At 40.2% G+C, this 20,939-nt stretch overlaps 2 protein-coding genes across 6 annotated transcripts in view; one reads left to right on the top strand and one right to left on the bottom strand.

Annotated features, from left to right (window-relative positions):
- The window catches only part of osgin2 (oxidative stress induced growth inhibitor family member 2), a 10,719-nt gene extending 1,942 nt beyond the window's left edge, over positions 1 to 8,777 (top strand). The window contains exons 1-6 of one of the 4 annotated variants that reach the window (XM_044209387.1): positions 235 to 807; positions 3,542 to 3,634; positions 3,787 to 3,923; positions 4,008 to 4,199; positions 4,309 to 4,400; positions 4,489 to 8,777. In XM_044209387.1, coding sequence (XP_044065322.1) covers positions 3,568 to 3,634; positions 3,787 to 3,923; positions 4,008 to 4,199; positions 4,309 to 4,400; positions 4,489 to 5,671 — 1,671 coding nt within the window. In that variant the 5' untranslated portion in view covers positions 235 to 807; positions 3,542 to 3,567 and the 3' untranslated portion in view covers positions 5,672 to 8,777. The other 3 variants (XM_044209389.1, XM_044209388.1, XM_044209386.1) reach the window with 3 other exon arrangements.
- nbn (nibrin) lies at positions 5,739 to 20,939 on the bottom strand. Of its 2 annotated transcripts, none has more exons than XM_044209382.1 (17): positions 20,759 to 20,939; positions 18,973 to 19,094; positions 17,428 to 17,555; positions 17,102 to 17,261; positions 16,910 to 17,013; positions 16,680 to 16,797; positions 15,590 to 15,780; positions 15,386 to 15,486; positions 15,145 to 15,283; positions 14,806 to 15,014; positions 13,766 to 13,934; positions 12,659 to 13,283; positions 12,397 to 12,486; positions 11,047 to 11,187; positions 10,243 to 10,356; positions 10,110 to 10,159; positions 5,739 to 9,101 (listed from the first exon to the last, which is right to left on the bottom strand). In XM_044209382.1, exons 1-17 carry the CDS (start codon positions 20,787 to 20,789, stop codon positions 9,068 to 9,070), a joined length of 2,526 nt encoding a protein of 841 aa, XP_044065317.1. In that variant the 5' UTR covers positions 20,790 to 20,939; the 3' UTR covers positions 5,739 to 9,067. The 2 variants fall into 2 exon arrangements, with proteins under 2 accessions (XP_044065317.1, XP_044065318.1); XM_044209383.1 differs by having other exon boundaries at positions 15,145 to 15,277.

The raw sequence follows: 20,939 nt of genomic DNA, 5'->3' as shown, positions 1-20,939 counted from the left end.
ATGTCAAAATGGACTAAAGGTAGGTCATTTTGTCAGGTGGAAAACGTTTGATAAAGCTTATAGTTAGGGCTGGCTCAGGTGAGCCCTGAACCATCCTAGTTATGCTGCTATAGGCCTAGACTGCCGGGATACTTCCCATGATGCACTGAGCTCCTCTCTCCTCCTCTCCCTCTTCATCTGTAGGCATTTTTATCCCATTAATGCATGTTACTATCTTCTCTCTCCCATAGTTTTGTGCTTTCCAATTTGGAGAGCCATTTCTCTAGCGCCACCCCAGGACATTTTGGAAAACAACAAAATCACTAATATGTTTTTAATGCTGGACAACACTTTTATATTATGGGATGTAAAACACACCACAGCTTACAGGGGCTCATAGCAGGCTTTTACTTGTTTGTTTATATATGGCCAGAAACAACATGGGACAGCATTGGCTTGAGCATTACTAACTCTCCACTTCAAGCCCACTCAGTGAACAGCAGTGTCGGCGGCGCTGTGAGGGATGCTGAGAGAGATGCTCTGATCTTCCGACTCTCTTCTTTCTCTGTGAACGCGCTCACGCCTGCCGGTGCGGAGCGAGATGCGCATGTGACGACAAAAGCAAACGCAGGACCCGGTTTCTCTCTCTCTCTCTCTCTCTCTCTCTCTCTCACACACACACACACACACACACACACACACACACACACACACACACACACACTCACTCTGCAATCAAGACAGAGAAAAGATCTACCTCCTCAGGCGACATTTTCAGGCTGATCAGACCTTAATAAACCAGGTCTGCATTGATTTAACTGCACGGAGGTAAGTGTGTGTATGATGACGAGAGAGCTTGGCTTATTATTTCACGCAAGAGCCCGGACAGTTGGATAGGTCCTCCCACCGGTGTCTGCCTATTTATACGGTTAGAAACGCTGCCTAGGTCGTGCTAACAGGACGCGACTGGGAAATAGAGAGATATATCACAACGCGGTAAGAGATCCTGTTCTTGGCCAAGTGTTGCGGATGTCCGTGAGTGTGTGTTTGACCTAAATTATGCAATGATGGTGACAGACTGTGGCATGTGCTCCTTGTGCCTTATTGGATGCAGGATGCAAGGACCGCTGCTCAGGAGTCAGGAGTGTAGTGGGAGGTTTGAGCCTGCGGGTCCATGAGGGTGATGTGCATGATGGGGTAACAGACAGCTACAACATTCTTCAGTTCCTCCAGTAGCTTGTGCTGCAACAACATCCACACATATACACACATTATATATATATATATATATATATATATATATATATATATATATATATATATATATATAATCCAGTGCTTGGTTAATGTTAACCTAATTTTGTAACTGACCTCCAGGCTGCTCCGTGCAAATTAGCCCAAGTTGCATAAATGAGGCTGTAGTTGTAGGCCTGTAAAAACCAAACGCACCTTTTCAACATGGTCTCTAATAAATCAGACAAAAAAGAGGATTCTTGATTGAAACGCAGAAATATTTTCAAGCATGGTTTTGACAAAAAGATTGATGGTTTCAGAAAAATACATTTTGTCATTCTATTGACCCCACTGAGCATTAAAAGTTTCATTTGTTTTCCATATATAGCCCTCAATACTTAGTACACTGTTCTAGAAAAGTATCTTATCCACATATGCTGCAAAACGCGCACATGTAGGCGCATGAACAACAACAATGAAGTCAACATTGCTATTTATATCGCATTTCAGCTGTGAATGTATTGTTTTTTACTCTCAAGGTTTCCCTGAAATTTGAAATCTGCACAACTGTTTGCTATGGTTTTGAATGGCGTTTAATTAAATGTCAAAGATACAGTAAATAAAACACACAGACTTATGCTCATTATTTACTCTTGCATTTATCACCATAATCCAAAAATATAAAACTGTCTTGTAAAACAGGTGTAATCAGCAAATGATGCAACAACAGTAATTGATGTACTGAATAATAATCCTATCAGGCTGATAGATGAGAGCTGGAAGACTAAGTTTGCATGTTCAGGGGACTGAATAACAACCTAACCATCCCAAATACACTACCCACTACATACTGCAGTGTGATCTTGTTCCATTTGCTGATTAAGATTCAGTTGAAAGCTTAAACAAAAAGCTAGTAATTGGACCTTTAAATTTAGATTGTTTCGTCATAAATACTGTTCCCAATGTCTAGAATGAACTTCCTTACTGAACTACATATTTTTGTTTTGTCAACCATCTCGGGAGACTTTTGTTATTTTGATCTGTTCTTTATTTTATTGGTGGAAAAAGTTGACAAATAACACAATAATCTTAAATTAAAATAAATTCTTGTGAATTAGATGGGATGCCCTTAAATCCACGTACAGTAAGGGATTAATTTTGGTATGCACTGAGCTAAGGGTGTGCAAACTGAAAGTTCTAGTAAAAAACAAATAAACAAACAACTTATGACTGTAAACACTGTAGGGTTTGTCAAATTGACCAGTGGCATGGAAATACCAGTATCAGCTTGTGGGGGCACGACATTCTCCAAACAGGGCAGGCGGAATCCCAGTGCTTTCAATGAAAAGGGTAAACAAGCTGACAACCAAAGACAACGGGTTGGCCTACAGACCTGTGTCAGACGGGGAGGGAGGAAGGGAGAGAGGGATGCACGTGAAATGAGGCGGACTGTATTGGCAGCAGGGAGGGAGACATGGGAGTTTTAAGGGATGTGAGCCAGAGTTTTGGGATGTAAGACAAAGGCGGTGTGGGCAGTGTTTTGGTTAGTATGAAACTGGGGCAAGTAGGCACTGTTTGCTGTGGCCGGTGGGTAATGTTTTGGCGGGAGTGTCTGTGAGTGTGTGTGTGTGGTGGTAGCTGCAGTAGCTGGCAGGGGGGCTATGAGAGGAGGAGGAGCTCTGATGTTTGGTCTGTCAGCATGCCAGGACCACATTCTCACCCTGCTGCTGTTGAAAGGGGCAGTAAAGACATAAACAGGCCCAGTGGGATTAGGGCCCACTCGGAGGAGTGATCAGGGGGGATTTGCTGCCCGGCGGGCACACAATGGCACTGTCGCGTAACACACAAACACACACTACACATGCTCAACAGCAACGTTTCACAACAGACCCAAGCCTACATAAATCTGATTAGAACTCCCTTTTGTTTGGGAAGCGGCACCGGGGTTAACAGAGGCTAGCCTCGCCGCGGGCTATGTTTGATAGGACAGGGGGTGTGTGGATGTTGGCGGGACGGCAAAGAGAAAAGCTGGGGTCACGTTGTGTTGTGGCGGGGTGTTTCCACGTGTGTGAAGCCCCAGACAGACAGGGAGGGTCATGGCTATGTGTGGAAGCACAATAACAGGATGAATAAAGGTTTTTTCCCCGTTCAATGTGTGTGTTTCTGAGTCAGCTGATGATGGTGGATGGAGACAGGATCTATGCTAATATGAGACAACAACATTGGCAGATACATAGACAGCAAGCCAGTTTGAACCTGCTCCCATAATCTGAATATCAAATGGTCTGGAATGTGAAACTTTCTTCACATTTCTATCATTCTTTCTCAGTGCCGGCTCTGGCCCAGGCTGCAGCTATGCCTCTGCTGGAAGAGACCACTCGGCCAAAAGAGCACCCACCCACTGTGCCCGTGGTCATCATAGGTAAACATTTTGCCTCCTGACCTTTAATGGTTTTGCACTGTTACTCCAATTCTTAGAAGCATCTTTCTCAATCTAACTTCACGTATCACGTAATTCCGTGTTCTCCTTTGTGATGCTAATTCACCATTTCCCAAACCTGGGTCTGTTTTTAGGCAATGGGCCATCAGGTATTTGTCTGTCCTACCTGCTGAGTGGATACAAGCCCTACCTAGATACTTCAACTGTCCACCCAAACCCGATACTCTACAGGAAACTGCAGGAGACCAAGCAACTGCCCATCACTGAACAAGTAAAAACCCCTACGAATTCCTTGCATATGCACACATGATCACAGTCACTCAGGTGTGTCATGATAGGGACTTTTTTCCTGCAGGATCTGGAATATTTGAGTGAAGGTCTCGAAGGGAGGTCAAGGAACCCTGTGGCTGTGCTTTTTGACACACTACTGCACCCCAATGCTGACTTTGGCTATGAGTTCCCCCCTGTCCTTCAGTGGAGGAGGGACAAGCAGCAACACATCCCACATCTGGTGCTGGGGAGGGCAACACCTGGAGGTGCCTGGCATGTAAGCTACAAGCTTTAGTCTGCCACACCCTTATTCATATTAATCCATATTTTGGTTTTTATCCTTCTCTGACATTGCTTTTTCCTCTACCCTTCTCTTCTTTCCTCAGGCAATGGAAGGCTCCATGCTGACTATTAGTCTTGGCATCTGGATGGAGCTTCCCGGGGTTAACTACAGAGACTTGACCAATGGGAAACGCAGGTACTGAGAGGACAGCAAATACATGGCTCAGGTCTCAGTTTAATTCTGTGCTACCTTTCGTTCCTCATCGTCTCTCTATTTTCTCTAGGGATGTAACCAGTGACAGAGCCACCCCAGAGGAGATCTCATCCTATTACCGTAACTATGTGAAACTAAAGGGCCTCCAAAAGAATTTTGTTGATAACACCTACGTGACCTCTGTCCAGAAACTCTGCCGGGGGCACGAGGGGGAAGGTCTGGAAAATAGGCACACTGATCAAAGAGATGGAGGGATGGGAGATGGTGGGAATGAAGGCTTTGAGGGAAATGGAGTTGAGTGTCTAAACAATGGAGGAGGGGGAGCTCTCTGGGAAGTAAGGGGATACCAGCAGGTGCAGAACGACACTCATGTCCCCTTCTCTTTGTTTGCTGAGAATGTAGTTCTGGCCACCGGTGCGTCCGATTCGCCAGTTCGATTAGGTGTAGAGGGTGAGGACCTACCATTTGTATTCCACAGCATCTCAGACCTGGGTTTGGCCGTAAGCCGGAGAAAACTGGATATGAACTCTGATCCGGTTTTAATTGTAGGTGCCGGTTTAAGCGCTGCAGATGCAGTTTTGTGCGCTTGTAACAGCAACATTAGAGTGCTGCATGTCTTTCGTAAGAACATAGATGACCCAGACATCATCTTCAAACAGCTGCCTAAGACCCTGTACCCAGAGTACCACAAAGTCTACAACATGATGTGCTCTCAGACGTACACGGATGTGGCTCCCTCCTCTGCTTCAAACAGACCCCAGGCAGTTAGTATTGCCTTTTCAGTATGTGCCAAGATGTGCCCCAAGCCCCAACTTGCCGCAAGTAACATGGCTGGTAATGCCAGTGTGAGCCTGTTTCCTGACTACACCAGTTTCCCCGAACACTGTGTGGTGTCCCTCCAGTCTGACATGAAGTGTTTGCTGCAGGGGAACAACTCCCTCAAGGCATTCAAAATCTCCATGGCCCTAGTGCTGATTGGGACCAACCCAAACTTGTTTTTCTTGAAGGGGCAGGGCCAGTACCTGGGTCAGGATCCAATGAAACCCATCTCCTGCAAACAGAACCCCATTGACATCCACCCCTACACTTTTGAGTGTACCAAGGAGCCAGGTCTGTTTGCCATGGGCCCGCTGGTGGGAGACAACTTTGTTCGCTTTTTGAAGGGTGGCGCTTTAGGCATCGCCTCCTGTCTGCTGAAGAGACTCAAGAAGAAAGGGAAGTTCATCAGCAATGGAGGGAATAACTTCATTTGAAAACGTGATGGAAAGAAGAGCAGTACACATTGGTCGTTTAGCACAGATTTCAAGCACTCTTACCAACTGATATAGAAGAGTTTTAATCATTAATTCAGTGTTTTCTCATCAAAGCTTAGGCATTTTACAACTTTCTGAGACCAAAAAGACAATGGATGTACACTAATTAGTTTCTAAAGAAACAAATGACAGCTTTTAAGAGTCTTGTCTGACTTCATAAGAAGTCCCCATAAGTCCAAGCTACTGTGTGCCAATGTTTTCTAGTCAATCTAGACTGAATGGGACCTTATTTTCATCAGGGTTATTTATTCGTTCACCATGTGTCTTTCAATCCATTTACTAACAATACTTACAACTTGTATCACACTTTTAAGTCTTATTTTAGCCTTTCAGAGAGGGAATGCTCAAAAGTAGAGGCCACTACGCTCATTCTCCATGCAACATACGACAGCTATGTGTAAGTGATTAACACTTGCAGAGCAATCTGTGGTCCCACTTACAAAGTTACGATCATCTGAAGTAATACAATCATGACTGGTGAGTGTTTGCAACAGTAGATGCACACAAGTTCATGGATAAGCAATCTTAATGTTCCTGATTCTTCTGAGCTTACCATTTTTTGCTTTTGTTTTTTACTTCGGAGGATTCTTTGTTTAGCTGCTATTGTAGGTCTACCTAAAAAAGTTAGAAAAGAATAATAAATCTGACCTGTTTCTTTGATTATAGTGCTACTGAAAGGCTTTCTATGCAAATAATTTTACTTGCAGATCTGAATGTATTCTTTGGCAGCCATTTCTGATTTTACTGTTTGGATTCAAGTATCCTGGCAAAAGATCTGGTCTATAAAGGATCATTCTGGTGTTTGAAATTTTCCTACCTTTTTATTTATTTCCATACAGTATAAACATTTTAAGGAAGAAAATCTTTGCAGTTTTTATTTTTGTTTAGATTTACATTCAGAACAGCAAATTTCATAGCACAAGAGACTACAGTAAGATTGATAATGTTTGCTTATTGTTTTGTTTTTTTCTGGGTTTGATTTTCTAGAAATATTGTGAATGCTTCTGCCATTTGACAGCTAACTTTCAAACTAATTAACCCATGCTTTAAACTGTTACTCCAAAATGATATATTTAGACAAAATACGATGGGCATGGTGTTCATTGAGAAGGTCCTTTAGCAGTAAAATGTAATTAAAATAAAACAAGAAACACCAGTATGGTCCTTTAATTTAATAACTGCCAATTACATCATAACTAGAATATAGTGAAAAAGTAATACAATTCTTGCCTTAATAATCCATTTATCTAGACGCCACAATTACAACAATTAGGGCAAATGTTCCTGTCATTTTGGCCAGAGTCACTGCCAGCTCATCTGAATCTAAACTCATAGATACACATGGAGAGAAAGGGCTTTGAAAAAGACAAAACAAAAAAAGCACACTTGCAGAATACCAATTTTTACAATCATACCATCCAAATCATTTATTTTTTAGATTTTTAGCAAAATAAATCTTAGCATCCTCTTTTAGTTTTATAATTACATTATGCCATTTTTTTAACATGTTGTGGCTATCCTTATGAAGGCTAACATCTAAGCTCCATCTTGGAACTATTCAATCAACTTGTGTCCATGACTGGGCAATATGTCAATGACTTATTGTCTATCCCTGTAGTCAACATGGTACACAACTTTGTTTACTTAACACTACACAGCTATTACCAAGTCAGACTACACCAACTAGGCACATTTAATGTGTTTTCCCCCCCATACTGCCCAAATTTTTCTTCCATTTTTTAATACGGCTTCACAGTAAACAGCCAATATTGTTTTGTTAAATGCCAGTTTAGACAGATTGTGAGCAGTGAAAGTAGCAATCTATTCTTCATTTCCACTATATTTTCCTTCCTTTCAGTCATTTAAACACTGTCTGCAAGAGTGTGATGCCATATGCATATTTTGTCTGTATGCCGCTCACGCACAGCTCATGGTTTGTTTATTGTGATGTGACACTTTGATCTTTGTGTAGGGAAATTTTTCTTTTGCCCCCTTCAATACAATATGGTAGTCAGTCAGTGTTGGGGGTAATGCATTACAAAGTAACATGTTACTGTAGTCACATTACTTTTTCCACTAACAAAGTAGTTTAAAACATTGCTGTATAAGTTTTGGTAATCATATAACAGTTAACTAGTGAAAATGTTACTTGTGTTAAATATTGAATTTCAGCTGAATTATTCCTTGATGCTTTTTTCACAGACTTCTGAGTATTGTTTTGATATAAATATTAAATATATGCATGCAGGCATGAAGCATTGCCTAGCAGCAGCTGCTGTGAGCAGAAGATAGAAAAGTGCTATATGAGAACAGACGTGGGAAGAGTTTTAATCCAGTACATTGAAGGACTGCAGAGGAGACTGGGTGACTCAAGAGTGGAGATAACTCTTATTATTGTTTTGAATTTACTTAAAGATAAGAATATGATCTTGTTACATCCAGGTTGGACACAACTGTCCACTGCTGTCAACTCCAAGCGCAATCTGCTTGCTTAATAAAGCAATGACAGGTTTATTTTGTGTCCATCCACATAGTTTACATATTAGTACAGATTTGTATGGATTTTAGAAAGAAACTTGCTAGTAGTAGTAATAGTAGAAAATTTGCTTTTATCACAAAGTAATAAGAAAAATAATCCCATTGCAATAGAGAAAAGAACTGTGTTTAAAGCTCAGTCTCCTTCCTTTTGGCACTCTGCTGCCCATGAAAAAAACTTTTATTACTGCATAATTCATGCTGAATGCACAGAAAGGCCCACTGAAGTTTTGGCATGACGACTACTTATCTGAACAGTTTCAGATCTGTAAAAGTGCCTGTAGGGTTGGCTCATCTGAGATCGTTTAAGGAACGGCAACTTGAATCCCTCTTAAGTTTGTACGTCAGCAAAAACCAGGGAACACATTTGGTCTTAACTTCAAAGCGAAGGAATTGCTGCTTTCAGCATGTAGAGTTTTAATGCTCTCTTGTACAATTGAAGACTTTTTAATGTTTTGTATGCCGCATTTTTTTTTATTATTGACAAATAAAAACTGCGAAAATCTCTGAACATGAGACTGTTTTGTTACATTGATTGCTGTCAGTGGCTTAATTAGTGAAGAGTATGAAAACAATTATGGATAGAACAGGAAGATCAGCAAAACAAAACACTGACAAACATTTCTGATCATTTTAGCAGTTATGAAGCTGTTAATTCTGCATTGTAATCATCTACATTATACGTGAAAAACATATCAAGAATTATCTATCAAATTCTTTCTGGAGTCCTTTCTGGTGTTTGACATACTTCCTGTGCCTTTGAAATGAATTCCCTCCATAGGACATCATAATGAAGGCATTTCATCTTCTCCTGGTTAGTTTGGTGGGGTTGTATCTAAACACACACACACATAAAAGATTTTATCTCATTGGTCTGCCCATGTCAGATGGGCTTTTAACATTCCTCATGGATCATTCCTCAATGTCCTTAGAGGCATTTTGAACAAACAATAAAAACAGCCCAAATTAAGCGCTGTAAAACACGGACAGTGTTTGAACAGCTTAAAGCAAACAGGCTTCCTATAAACCACGTCTGGAAACTTCGTTTAGACCTACCAAAAAAATACCGGATTGTTTTCTTAGCAGCAGGGTCCGTTCCCCAGCTACGCATGACTGACTGAGCATGACTCAGTGATCAAACAGCTCAGCCTTGACACACACACACAAAATCAATCTCAGACTGTCTCTTTTCTGCTTAGTCAAAGAAAACACGGCAGCGGCGGCAGCAGCAACAGCGCCAGCTTACATCACCTCTGTTACCCTGGCAACCACTGTGACAAAAGAATTACTGTTCTGATTGGTTAAACTGAAGCTACAGTGGCCCCATATCCATAATTCTCAGTTAATTATGTTGTCTGCACCTGATTAAGAGTAAGAGCAAGTCTTGGCCCACCGGAAGCCCCGAAAAATTGGCCGAAGCCCGTTCCAAGACTGGATATCAAATGACAATTACTTTTTGGAATTTAATTCACAAATACTAAAACTGATTAGAAAATTATACTATATGAGTATGAGTACCTATACTATATGAGTAAGTTATGCCGAGGATTCTTTCTTTTTCAGGAAACAAACCGACAGTAACTAAAGCAGGAGGAAGATGTCGACTCATTACTAATGATCAATAAAATCGGTATGATATATGAGAGAATGAGCAACTGTTTTACTTGTAAATGTCTACCTAATGACGGTAAGATGAAATGGTTTGGGAAAGCACACCTCAACCTATGCACCTAAGAGACATGTGACAAGTCTTCACATACTAGAAACCTACCTTTTTAGGAATCTGTGAAGGGGGTAACAAGGTTACTACACATCTTACAGAAAATGAGCTCCAGTTTCTCACCTAAAGAGGTCATCTCCTACACTCTCGTCTCGTCTGCTCTGACGTTCCTCCTGAAACAAACACAGGCTCAAATCATGAATGCAAGGCTCAAACAGATCACAGACAGATAAGAGGGACAGAGTGACAACAGTACCTCAGCTGCATCTTTCAGCCATTCATCCAGATCAGAGTTCTTGCCCCTGTTGTGAACCAGCAGATCAGACCCTCCGATAATGTGGGGTGAGCCGCCTGCGCCTGGCCGGCAGATCTGTCACATGCACACAAGGAAATTTATATATATATAAATAAAAGAAGATGATTCTGAACATGAGGCAAACTTTGGAAATTCTTTTTTGTGCTTTGTGGTGGGGCTGAAAGTTGATTTTGTCTCCATTGATGTGTGCCCCATCAATGGAGACAATGTTTTCATCAGGGCATATATAATCATCTCTTAAACTTTCTACAGATTTGGACATGTGTCTCGCAAATAATGGAAATTTTATGAAGAAAGGAATCACTCACTGGTGTGCTTGGAGGGGAAAATATGTCATTTTAAAAAGGAAAAAATATGCCCCCATCCACGGGTATTGGGTGGCATAAATCATCCAATTCTAAACTTTTTAATTTTAATCATCCACTTGAGTGCCTGAAATTGGATTATTATTATTTTTATTTTTTACACACTTCGCATGGATGAGGGCATAACTTTTCTTTTTTTAAATTGATGGAAATGTTAATTGTTGTCACTCAAAAGGTGAGCTGTATAATTTGCGTATGATTAGTGGAGGACTAAATATTTAGACATCTGTTGGCATGCATGCAACTACAAGCATTTCAACTGAATACAACACTACAGAGCTTGTTGGGAGTTTTGTAATTCATATCAGTACTGTTTCTAAAACATTCAAATGACGCTCTACTGTGTGTTTCTGTTGTGTAAGTTGCATCGTAGTCTGACCTTGCGGAAACATTTGAAGTTCTTTGCATAGCCGATATCCTGCATCCTCTTTGGTTTGGTTTTGGGAGGTGCAGTCACAGTGAGAGATCTAAACTCCACTAACACCACCTTTTTAGGAAGGTCTTCATCAATCTTTGACTCCTGCAAAACAGCAAATTAAGAAGTCAACTTTTGTCTGATGGACAGTTAATATTCTTTCTAGCATATATTAATGTTGTAGAATATCAAAGAAAACACAACTAAAGTGACTTAAACAACAATAACATGATGCACAGTATCTTCTGTGAATCCTGAATGGTTTACAATGCTGTGTGAATATTTTGCTCAAAGTAGTCTTGATCCAACTATGGCCCTCATCCACTTTAGACAACAGCTGACCAATACTGGATTCTGACCAATGCCAATATGAATATTTGAAAATCTGATAACAATACATCAGCTGATTTTTGTTTTTTAACAAATGCATAACATAAATGCATATTTTTGATAAGGATCTCTTGAATTTGGTTATTAAGGAATTGTCACCAAGACATGTACTGAGTGGGACAATTCACAGTTGATAAATAAACTTCTCAGCTCTGTGATACGGAGACTTCTAAATTAAATTGAGCGCTGCTGGGTGCTCTGGTCGCTGCCAGCCCTCACCAGGAGTCAGGAACTCTGGGAAACTTGCGACCAGAACAATCAGTTTCTCCTCCAATGTCAGTATAGAACAAATATTTGCTAGGAACTTCAGTACATAGGGAGACGTTTACAGGGAGAAGAAAATCAAATCCCAATGTGCAATTGGTTGCTGCTTGAGTGTGCGATGCTCATTTGCATAAAGTTCAGCTCTGCACAACTTCAACTCGTCACTCTGGTCACTGGCATCGGATGCCTCTCGTCGCCAGCTCCCACTGAAAATGAATGACTGCTGGCCACTTTTGTAGCTCATGAAGCTTCTGATGTGAGCGCACGGTTATGCGTTGGACAGACAGGAAACATCACAGGAATACAACTACTTTACACTGCATATTTTAAGTGTCAACACAGCCCAATAAATAACTTGGCTAGCCACTCTTACAGTTCTTGGATGCCAAAAAACGTGAAGCTGGAACCACATCAAACATTTTTGATGTACCATTTAATAAACACTGTTGGCTTGCTGCCACAGGAAATAGTAGGTGTTCGCTAACTTTGATGCGTCCAATGCTTCCTATCACGAGCATTAGAGTCATTGAAAACTGGAAAGGCCAATTTTGACAAATAAATAAATACAGAAAATAAAGCATCAAGGTACACCTAGAAAATGTATCTTATTCAAGGGGAGGAAGAGAGACAAAACTCTTTCAGCTTTTTGACAGGACTTACTTGAAGCTCCTGTTTGACTGTAACAGGTTTCAGAGGAGTCTTGGTCTCTTCTTTAGGTTGGCAAATATCTGCTTTGAGTAGTTCTAAATCCTACAGGGATAAAAAGGTTGAAAAATTATGCGTGGTAATAGTGAAACATAACTGAATATACAACTGAGAAGTGAAGCCATCATGTGTGCTGAGACAGTTTAAGTTTTAACTTATTTTCTCTAAATGAATGGATGAACAGAGGAACACTGACAAACTGGCAGTAAATCCTCACCTCAATGAAAGATGCCTCGTCATCTTCAAAAGGCTCAATGTTTTTACTTGTACTGGCAGTTGACACTTCTGGAGGATTGCTGGGCTCATGATAAGTTGTCCTGTATTCAAAAGGATGGACCTGCTCTGTCTTGATGGAGACAATGTGCTGTTCAGATTTTTGGCTGTGGTTGTTATGGGAACCTGCCTCTTTTTCCACCTGTGGCCTTTTGTTGGTTCCATTTTCTTCTACGTGGACCCGTTGCTTCTTGCTTGAGGCCTCCACAGTTTTTAAACCTTGTTTCTGTTTGGCTGAACTGTGCATCATTAGCTGTGCTTGCTGGCCTTGATTATCTGAGGGCTGCTCATCAAAGCAGTCCATATCCTCAGACATAATAGACTCCAGTTCATCCATCTGTATCTCTGCTTCCATCTCCTTCCTCTTTCTGCTCCGTGGCTCCTCCTGGACAGCGTGGGAGACCCTGTCTGACTGAACCTCTGACTGTCCTACAAAAAGATCAGCTGCTGACCCCAGTGGAGTCTGGGATGTTGCTGCAGGGGTGTTTGGTGCCTGTATGCTGATGGATGATTCCAGTACAGGCCTTTTTGGCTCTGACATAACAGCGAAGAGCTCGTCCTCCAAAGGCCTTATTGATGGGATTAAGCAAACAAAGAGACATAGACTTTCAGCCAATTGCAAAAATGATATCTCTGGTTGTGCTGCATTAATTTTTTTACTGTCCATAGGAGTGCAATGCTAAATCAGAGGAGTACTCTTTTACAATTTTCATCTTATTCAGTAAATATCAAAAATTACATTGTATAACAAATTTTCCTACCACATGCCTACATCTAATAGGTACAGTGGTATCATTGCTTTCTCTTCATTTCACTATGATATGAAAATCAATTTGCTGACACTGGAAACTTGAATATTAGATGACCCATCACAGTAAACATCTTCTAAACTTCTTATCCTGTTCAGGATCCCAGGGAGCTTATATTGTTGCCAGTCAAAGGTATGTTTATTGGCATTGGGTAAACCTGTTGTACAATTTGTGCACTACATTACTACCAACATGCAAAAACACTGATATGGTCCTTTAACTCGCTTAAGGAGCAGATTTACCTTTTCTTGTTGACTGTTTGAAAGAAACTGGTCAGAGTTGATTGTTTCTGTGGGGAAGCTTGTGCATAGATTTGTTGTTTCGGAGGAGATTGCTTCTGTAGGAATGTCTTTGTGCCACCATTGGTCCTAGGAAGGGATGTCTGGGACCTAATGCCACTGCTGCCTGCACCTGAAAGTGCAAACACTGATTGGTTTGTTACAGCATTATAGGCATTCAGCTGATGCTCCTATCGTGAGTCAATTCAAGGGACAGTTCAACATTTTGGGAAGTACTTGCTTAGACTTAGATGAAACGATTGATACCACTCTCATATCTGTCCACTGTGCCTACAGTGGGTTAGCTTAGCATAAAGACTGGAAACAGGGGGAGGCAGTTAGCCTGGCTCTGGCCAAAGGTAACAAAATCCACCTACCAGCATCTTTAAAGCTCACTAATTAACACGATATATCTCTCACTATTCATTTAACAGGTAGGTGTTGTGTGCCTTGATGCAGTAACCACTGGGCCACCCCAAAATACGTTTAAAACACAATACAATCTGACAGATAAAACAGCATTGATTAGGACAAAGTGTGTAATGTGCATCGGTCACGTGTGTCCCATACCGATCCTTTAAATTAGGTCAGAGTAATAGTGCCATTTCCAATCCAGTGTATTGGATTGGTATATGCCTACACATAATTTTGTTCCATCATTTGTATAAGCACAACTTAACAAACCCTTTGGAACAATTTATTTAAAATTTACTATAGCCAAAAAATATTGTTGAACAACGAAGGATGAGCTCTAGAAACTGTGTCTGTTGTTCATCATTACAAAGTGACCTAATTATGAACAATTAAGAAGAAATTATGTTTAGATACAGTAAAGCTCCTTGTTATGTTACACAGAATAATCCAATCAGTTTCACATAGACTTCAAATTGAAAAAGAAACAGAGCACTGGTATTGGATTGGTATCTGCATATCTCAGACTTTGGAATTGGTATCAGGAGAGAAAAAGACAGATCGGTGCATCCCTAATACATTCATGCAGCTACCTGTCGGTTTGGACTCAGGCTTCTTCCTCTGTGAGTCTGTGTTCTCTACAGTGTTAAACAATGATCTCATTGTATCAGCCACAATGCACTGAGTGGCTGTCTTCTTAGCTACGGGTTTGGATCCACAGAGCTGACCAGCATTCTGGTTTTGCTTCTTCTCAGGAGTCTCCCCTACTGCCGTCACCCCTGTAACTTTACATAGCTCTGTCCTAATAAATAAGTAAAAAAACAAAAAAAAAAAACACACACATTAGACAGGCTTTCTAGAACAAACTGAAGAATGCAGAGTTTGGGCAACTTTAACACATAATGCACGTGTCTGTGAGTGCTTGTCGGTACCCTTGTGATGGCTCTGTGTTAGCTGCATAAGCTGTGATGTTCTGGGATGTTGAAGGTAACACAGTCTCATCCACCGCCACGCTCTGTGACAGCGAAGCACTTGGAATTCTGGGTTTCATGTTTTGGACTGAGCCTAAAACTTAAACAAAGACAAAAACAAATCAAAGAAAATTGTTAACAAAAGAGAAAAATGTATTTATAAAAAAGAAAGCAATCAGTACTTTTGTGTCTGGTCACCCACCTGAGTCTGATATTACACTGGATGGATTGCAGAACTTGTTACAGGAAGCATAGACGGCAGCCAAACCAATTTCAGACTCTGTGATGACTCGAAGGCCTTTTCTGTGACAGTGGAAAAGGGACAAATGCCAGACAGAGACTTTTAAAGTGTTCACAAATCACCTTGACAAGTAAATTGCTAAAACACTGTTCAGTTTGTGCAAACCTTTGAACAATGTTCTTCACAGAGTTTGCCCACTCTGTGGTAGAGAAAGGAAGCAGAGCTTGGGAGCTGCCTGTTGTAGCATCGACCACACAGCTCTGTGGAGACTCCAGCAGGTCCCGGGGCAGAGAGCCCTCCTCCAGCAGCTGACTCCTGCCACCTCCAAAACTCACTGCTGCACTCAGGCGCTTCAGCTGCAAACAACACAGCAGAGAAGCAGTTACACAACCATGACTGTTTATCTGTACAGAAGATCAGAGTGCCTGTGTGTCTACTGACAATAACATTCTTATATTTCCCCTCATTTAGTTGTGTCCCAGTTAAAGCTGAATGCCCTCTATTCCAGTGTTAATCTGATTAAAGGTTCAAGCCTTTAAGTTATACAGAAATATTTTAGTTATTGTAAAAGCATTTGTTCCAGAAGATATTCTACAGTGCTGTTGTTCTCATGTTCACTTGTCACTTCAAGCTTGGAAAATGCAGAAACACTCACTTATAATGTGATAATAGTCAACTACAATTTATATTTCAGCTGGCTTCTTAAAGCAGGGAAGTCATAAAGCTGACAAAAACACATTACATCTTGCAGAGTTTACTCTCCTGGAGATAAAAGATACATTTTAGAGCTTTTTTATAAGACAGTAAAGATACGTTTGCTGTCTCTGATGAGATTTCATAACCTGCACAAACCCCTTGGTGCACCTGACCTCATCTGGAGGTTCAAATTTTCATCTCTATCTCATCTATAGTGAAAATAATCATGAGTTGCAGCTCTTGTAAAACCCAGGCTCTCCACTGGAGCATTGAGTCTCCCAGAGGATCTCCGTGCTGCCTACTGCCTGGCAACTAATGTGCAGCTGATAAACATGAAGCTCATGTGACTTTCACATCATTTTTGAGGCTAATGACTGAAAAACAAGAAGGGCGATAGGTGATTATATAGCCTATAACAAGTGCTCATTTCTATATAGGATAACTACAGAGCAATTACAACTGATCACCTGAAATCCTGCTATTCTATGACTAGTTTACCAAGTGGTTTGTAGAGCATGAAAACAATATTAGGTTAACACAAAGAAAGAAGTAGACACACCTGTTTGGCACTGAGGAATATGAAGGTCTTTCCAGTGAAAAGCTGTTTGCGAACTGGAATCGCTCCAAAGTTAACATCCTCTTTATTCAAGCTGGGCTCATCGATCTCAGGGATGAAACTTTAGAAACAATGAACAGCACAGATGAGATAATGTTTGGTTCAGTGTGGCCTCTGATGTTCAGCTCATCCTTAGTGTGAATGTGTATATATAAGGATGGATTACATTGTACCTCTCAGCTTTAGGAGGGGGTAATTTTTGCTGAGCAGCTTTGTTGAGCTCTGAGAAGAACTCTGGCTTCACGATGGGACGGCAGCAGAGCAGGGCAGAAATAGTCTAATTAGGAAAACAGAAAGCACATCAACACATATTCAGGTACAAACATGTCACATGTGCTAATGATGATACAAAATCTGGTCCTGACCTTAACGGTGACTTTAGCAGAGGGCATGGCCAGGTGGGTGCAGTCCTGAGTCCAGCTGTTGACCAGCTTTCCACCCAAAGTCAACAGGGTCTCAGAGAGTGATGCCTTGCCATCGTTGCCCAAACACGACGAACACACCACTGGCTTCTGATGTTCCACACTGAGATGAAGCAGTAACAATGAAGGAGATTCATAATGCAGCAGGTTCAGAATGAATTAAATTAATATTAACTGTTACATTGAGCATGATAGACTTAGTGCTAAAAACAAAATCATGGTCCTGTGATATAAAACATAACTAAACAGGTCTTGTTTTAGTTTCATACCTGAATTTGCTGTCAAAAACCCCAAATGTAACATTGTCCCCTGACTTCAGGGTGACTGGTGTGTTCTCTGTCAAGCGCTGGCTGTTGACAAATGTACCATACTTGGAGGTGTCTTTTAGAGTCAGGGTCTAGGAACAAAGTTCATAAGAGCAACTCACGCAATTGTCCATCAGTCAAACAAACCATCTTATATCTTTGTGTTTAATTATTCATGTCTCAACGAGAAACCCATAAATTAAGCCTAAGATGGAAATGTATCCTAAGCTCAGAAAATCAATTAAACAAAAAAAAAATTAAAGTGTAAGAACTTAAGAACAAACAGACAGGACTACAGGCTTATCTACAAGTGGCATCCAGAACTTAAAAGAAGGCTGTTTTGAAACACTTGAAATTCTGATTCTTTTGAGTATTAACAGATTAAATTACTTTTACACACTCTTATGGTACAGTAGGTTTATGAATTTATGAATCAAAAAGCACACAACAGTAAACAGAAAGACAGACAGGATTTTCATCAGAAAATAAATCCAGAGGATTCTGATAAACATGGACATAAAGAAAAATCTATGTTAGAATTAACAATAACATCAAGGTTAATAATCCCCATTAGACACACACACACACAAAAGGTGGAAGCTGTAAGTTATACACTGCCTTAAAACAACATACAACTTCACCAAAACATGACTGGCCTTAAACTTTAATTTTGTATTTTAAGATTGTGTTTGTAACCATAGATTTATGTTTTGCACTTGTTCCACCACTGCAACTGTCTAAGTCCAATATATTATGGTGGTATTAAGTGGGCTGGGTACTTATATGTGCATGACACAATAAATAACATCTAACTAACTACTGGAGATATCAAATCTCTGAGCAGTCCATTATTTTAGTGGCTGGTGTTAGACGTGGGAGTGATCACAATGTCTGTTTCAGTTTTCAGTTTTAGTTACACTGGACTGGTGCAATAGCACCACCTTCTGTGCAGAAGTGCCATCAGACAGGCAAACATTTTCCAAATTAAATCATATTATTCATCTACTTGGTACATTATTAGAAGGGTTGGGTGATATGGTCAAATTAATATCTTGATAATCCTGCAAAATATTCACACTAATATGACACTATCTACTATACAAACTGTATGTGCTGTAACACTTATATAAGCAAACTAATGGTCATTGCACAGACCTGCAGTGTAGTCTTGTTGGTGCCAGAGAATTAGTCCTTTGTCTTTAGTCAGATGCCTTTACAAGCACGCACACACACACACACACACCTTAAACTATCACAAACAATGACTTCATACAAGTGAAAATCATTGTAACAAGATCTCTATGTGTTACTTCTGAGTACACTTGACAGCTTCCACAATATTTGTACATAATCATGAACATACAGCAGCCTTAACATGGAAGATACTGTACATATGATGAGCTCAGTGAATTGTTTAAGCACAGCAGATTCTGTTGAACACATTCAGTCCAGTAAATACTATATATACTATAATTTAAACTTTATATTCATTTCCCATCTTCCTCTCACCTGGTCAGTAGCAGTGAGGTGAGCATGAGCCCTGCTGATGGACTGGTCGCTGGGTAGGAGGATGTCACAGTTCTTGCGCCCCACCACATACTCTTTACTGGAGAAGAGATAGTGGGTCACACCTGTGAGTGACAGGGGCCAAGTTATGGACCTTCTAATGTAAAATCCCAAACAGACAACACAACTGTGGTGTTACAAACTCATCTACTTACATGACAAGCTGAAAAAGAATCTTAAAGTAAGTGCATGTGACTTTTTTATGTGTGCCAATCGTCTTTCCATAAATCTGTTTCACTATCACTAGAGCTGGCCAATATTTTCAAAATAAATATCACGATATATGTGACTCAGTACTTGATATCAATAATGTGACAATCTATTGAGTATGACATTTAAAGGTTTCACACAACATTTAATCTAAACTAGCAGTTGGAGAAATGGTCGCAGTGGAAAACAATGAGTAATGAAAATATGATAGCCAAACAGGTAGAGAAACTTATTGAATAAACAAGCACATTATTTTGTGTGGCGGCTGTGGCTCCTTGAGCAAGACACTGAAGTCCAAATTGCTCCCGATGGTCTTGCATGGCAGCTCTGCATATGTGGCTGCGTGTGTGTGAGTGAATGGCTGAATGACAGGCACTGTAAAGTGCTTTGTCAAGCTTAAGTGCTGTATAAGTGCAGTCCATTTCCAAACTTGTTTTAAAATGCAATGCCGCCTTTATGACCAGGAAAAGACAACACATTCCACTGCACAGTAGATATCACACTCAGTTTTTACATCACTGTAGCAGAGATGTATATTACCATGTTGTGGTGATAGGCTGACTTGTAGTAGGACAAAAATGTATCCTATTTGCATATCATTGTTTGAGAAAAACACAAAGCACTACTGGTGTTTAAGGAGTTATTATACAAGATAAAAGCAAAATGTCAAATTCTAAGATCAGTCGGGCTGCAACTAACAATTACTTTTATTATCAATTAATCTGCCAATTATTTTTGCAATTAATTGATTAAATGAAAATTTATTTTCAAATGTCTTGTTTTGTCCAAGCAACAGTACAAAACCCAGTAGAGAAACTAGAGAAACCACCATTTCCTCACATTGGAGAAGCTGGAACCAGAGAAATGTGACATTTTATTCTTATTCTAATGACTCAAATTAATTAATCAATTATCATAATAGTTGCTGATTAATTTGCATCTAAAAATGAAATTCTGTGGATTAATACTAAGCAAACATTAAATCACTGACTGTGACTGACTTCATATTTAATTAAGACACTGCATGCTTCAATGTCTAGTGTCTATTTTATAAAAGGACTATATGTAACTGAATATTTAATAAAAATGTGGAAACATATATATGAAAGTAACTGTTTTTTTTTGTTTTTTTTTACTGTTACCTGTGAAATGACAGCAGTTATAAATGAGCCCAATTTGAAACAATCACCCAATGGCATGCTTAGGCTGCATTAAACTGCATTAAACTGCACATGCATCTTTGACATAAAACACACTTTTACATTAGATGATACCTATGATACAGTAACTGTTAAGTTATAATCACATAACTAAAGTTCATTATGCAGCCTCCACCAAAAATAGCTCACCTTCATTGACATTTCGGTAACTATTAACCAAAGTCGTAGACTTTATATACAGTCTATGACCACATTTTTACCTTCAGCGTTAGCGTTGTCATAGCTAACTTGATCAAAGCGTTAACTTGCTAGCTTTGTTAAGCTAGCGTTAAAATGTCAGCCACGACAGAAAAAGTTACCTCCAGGCTGCAGGGGTGTCAGTATCCACATTTTACTGCTTTTTGTTGCTCTTTCATAAACTCAAATCACCCGCAATTCAGGACAAAGACAACATATTAAAACAGCCAGTCTATTTACAAAAACTATCAACAGGGTGGACGGGCACTCTCAGCGCGCCACCTGGTGACGTTCAAATACTGC

This window comes from Siniperca chuatsi, linkage group LG9 (assembly GCF_020085105.1).
Source record: "Siniperca chuatsi isolate FFG_IHB_CAS linkage group LG9, ASM2008510v1, whole genome shotgun sequence".
Taxonomy (NCBI): Eukaryota; Metazoa; Chordata; class Actinopteri; order Centrarchiformes; family Sinipercidae; genus Siniperca; species Siniperca chuatsi.
This window is presented reverse-complemented; position numbering and strand designations above follow the sequence as displayed.

Bases quoted from the DNA above. Each gene is read 5' to 3' on its own strand.
- nbn (XM_044209382.1), bottom strand. From the start codon at position 20,789: ATGTGGATACTGACACCCCTGCAGCCTGGAG. The intron at 12,487-12,658 runs GTGAGGATTTAC...TTATCCCTGTAG, and splicing joins ACGAGGCATCTTTCATTGAG to GATTTAGAACTACTCAAAGC. The intron at 9,102-10,109 runs GTGAGAAACTGG...GTGTGTGTTTAG, and splicing joins GTAGGAGATGACCTCTTTAG to ATACAACCCCACCAAACTAA.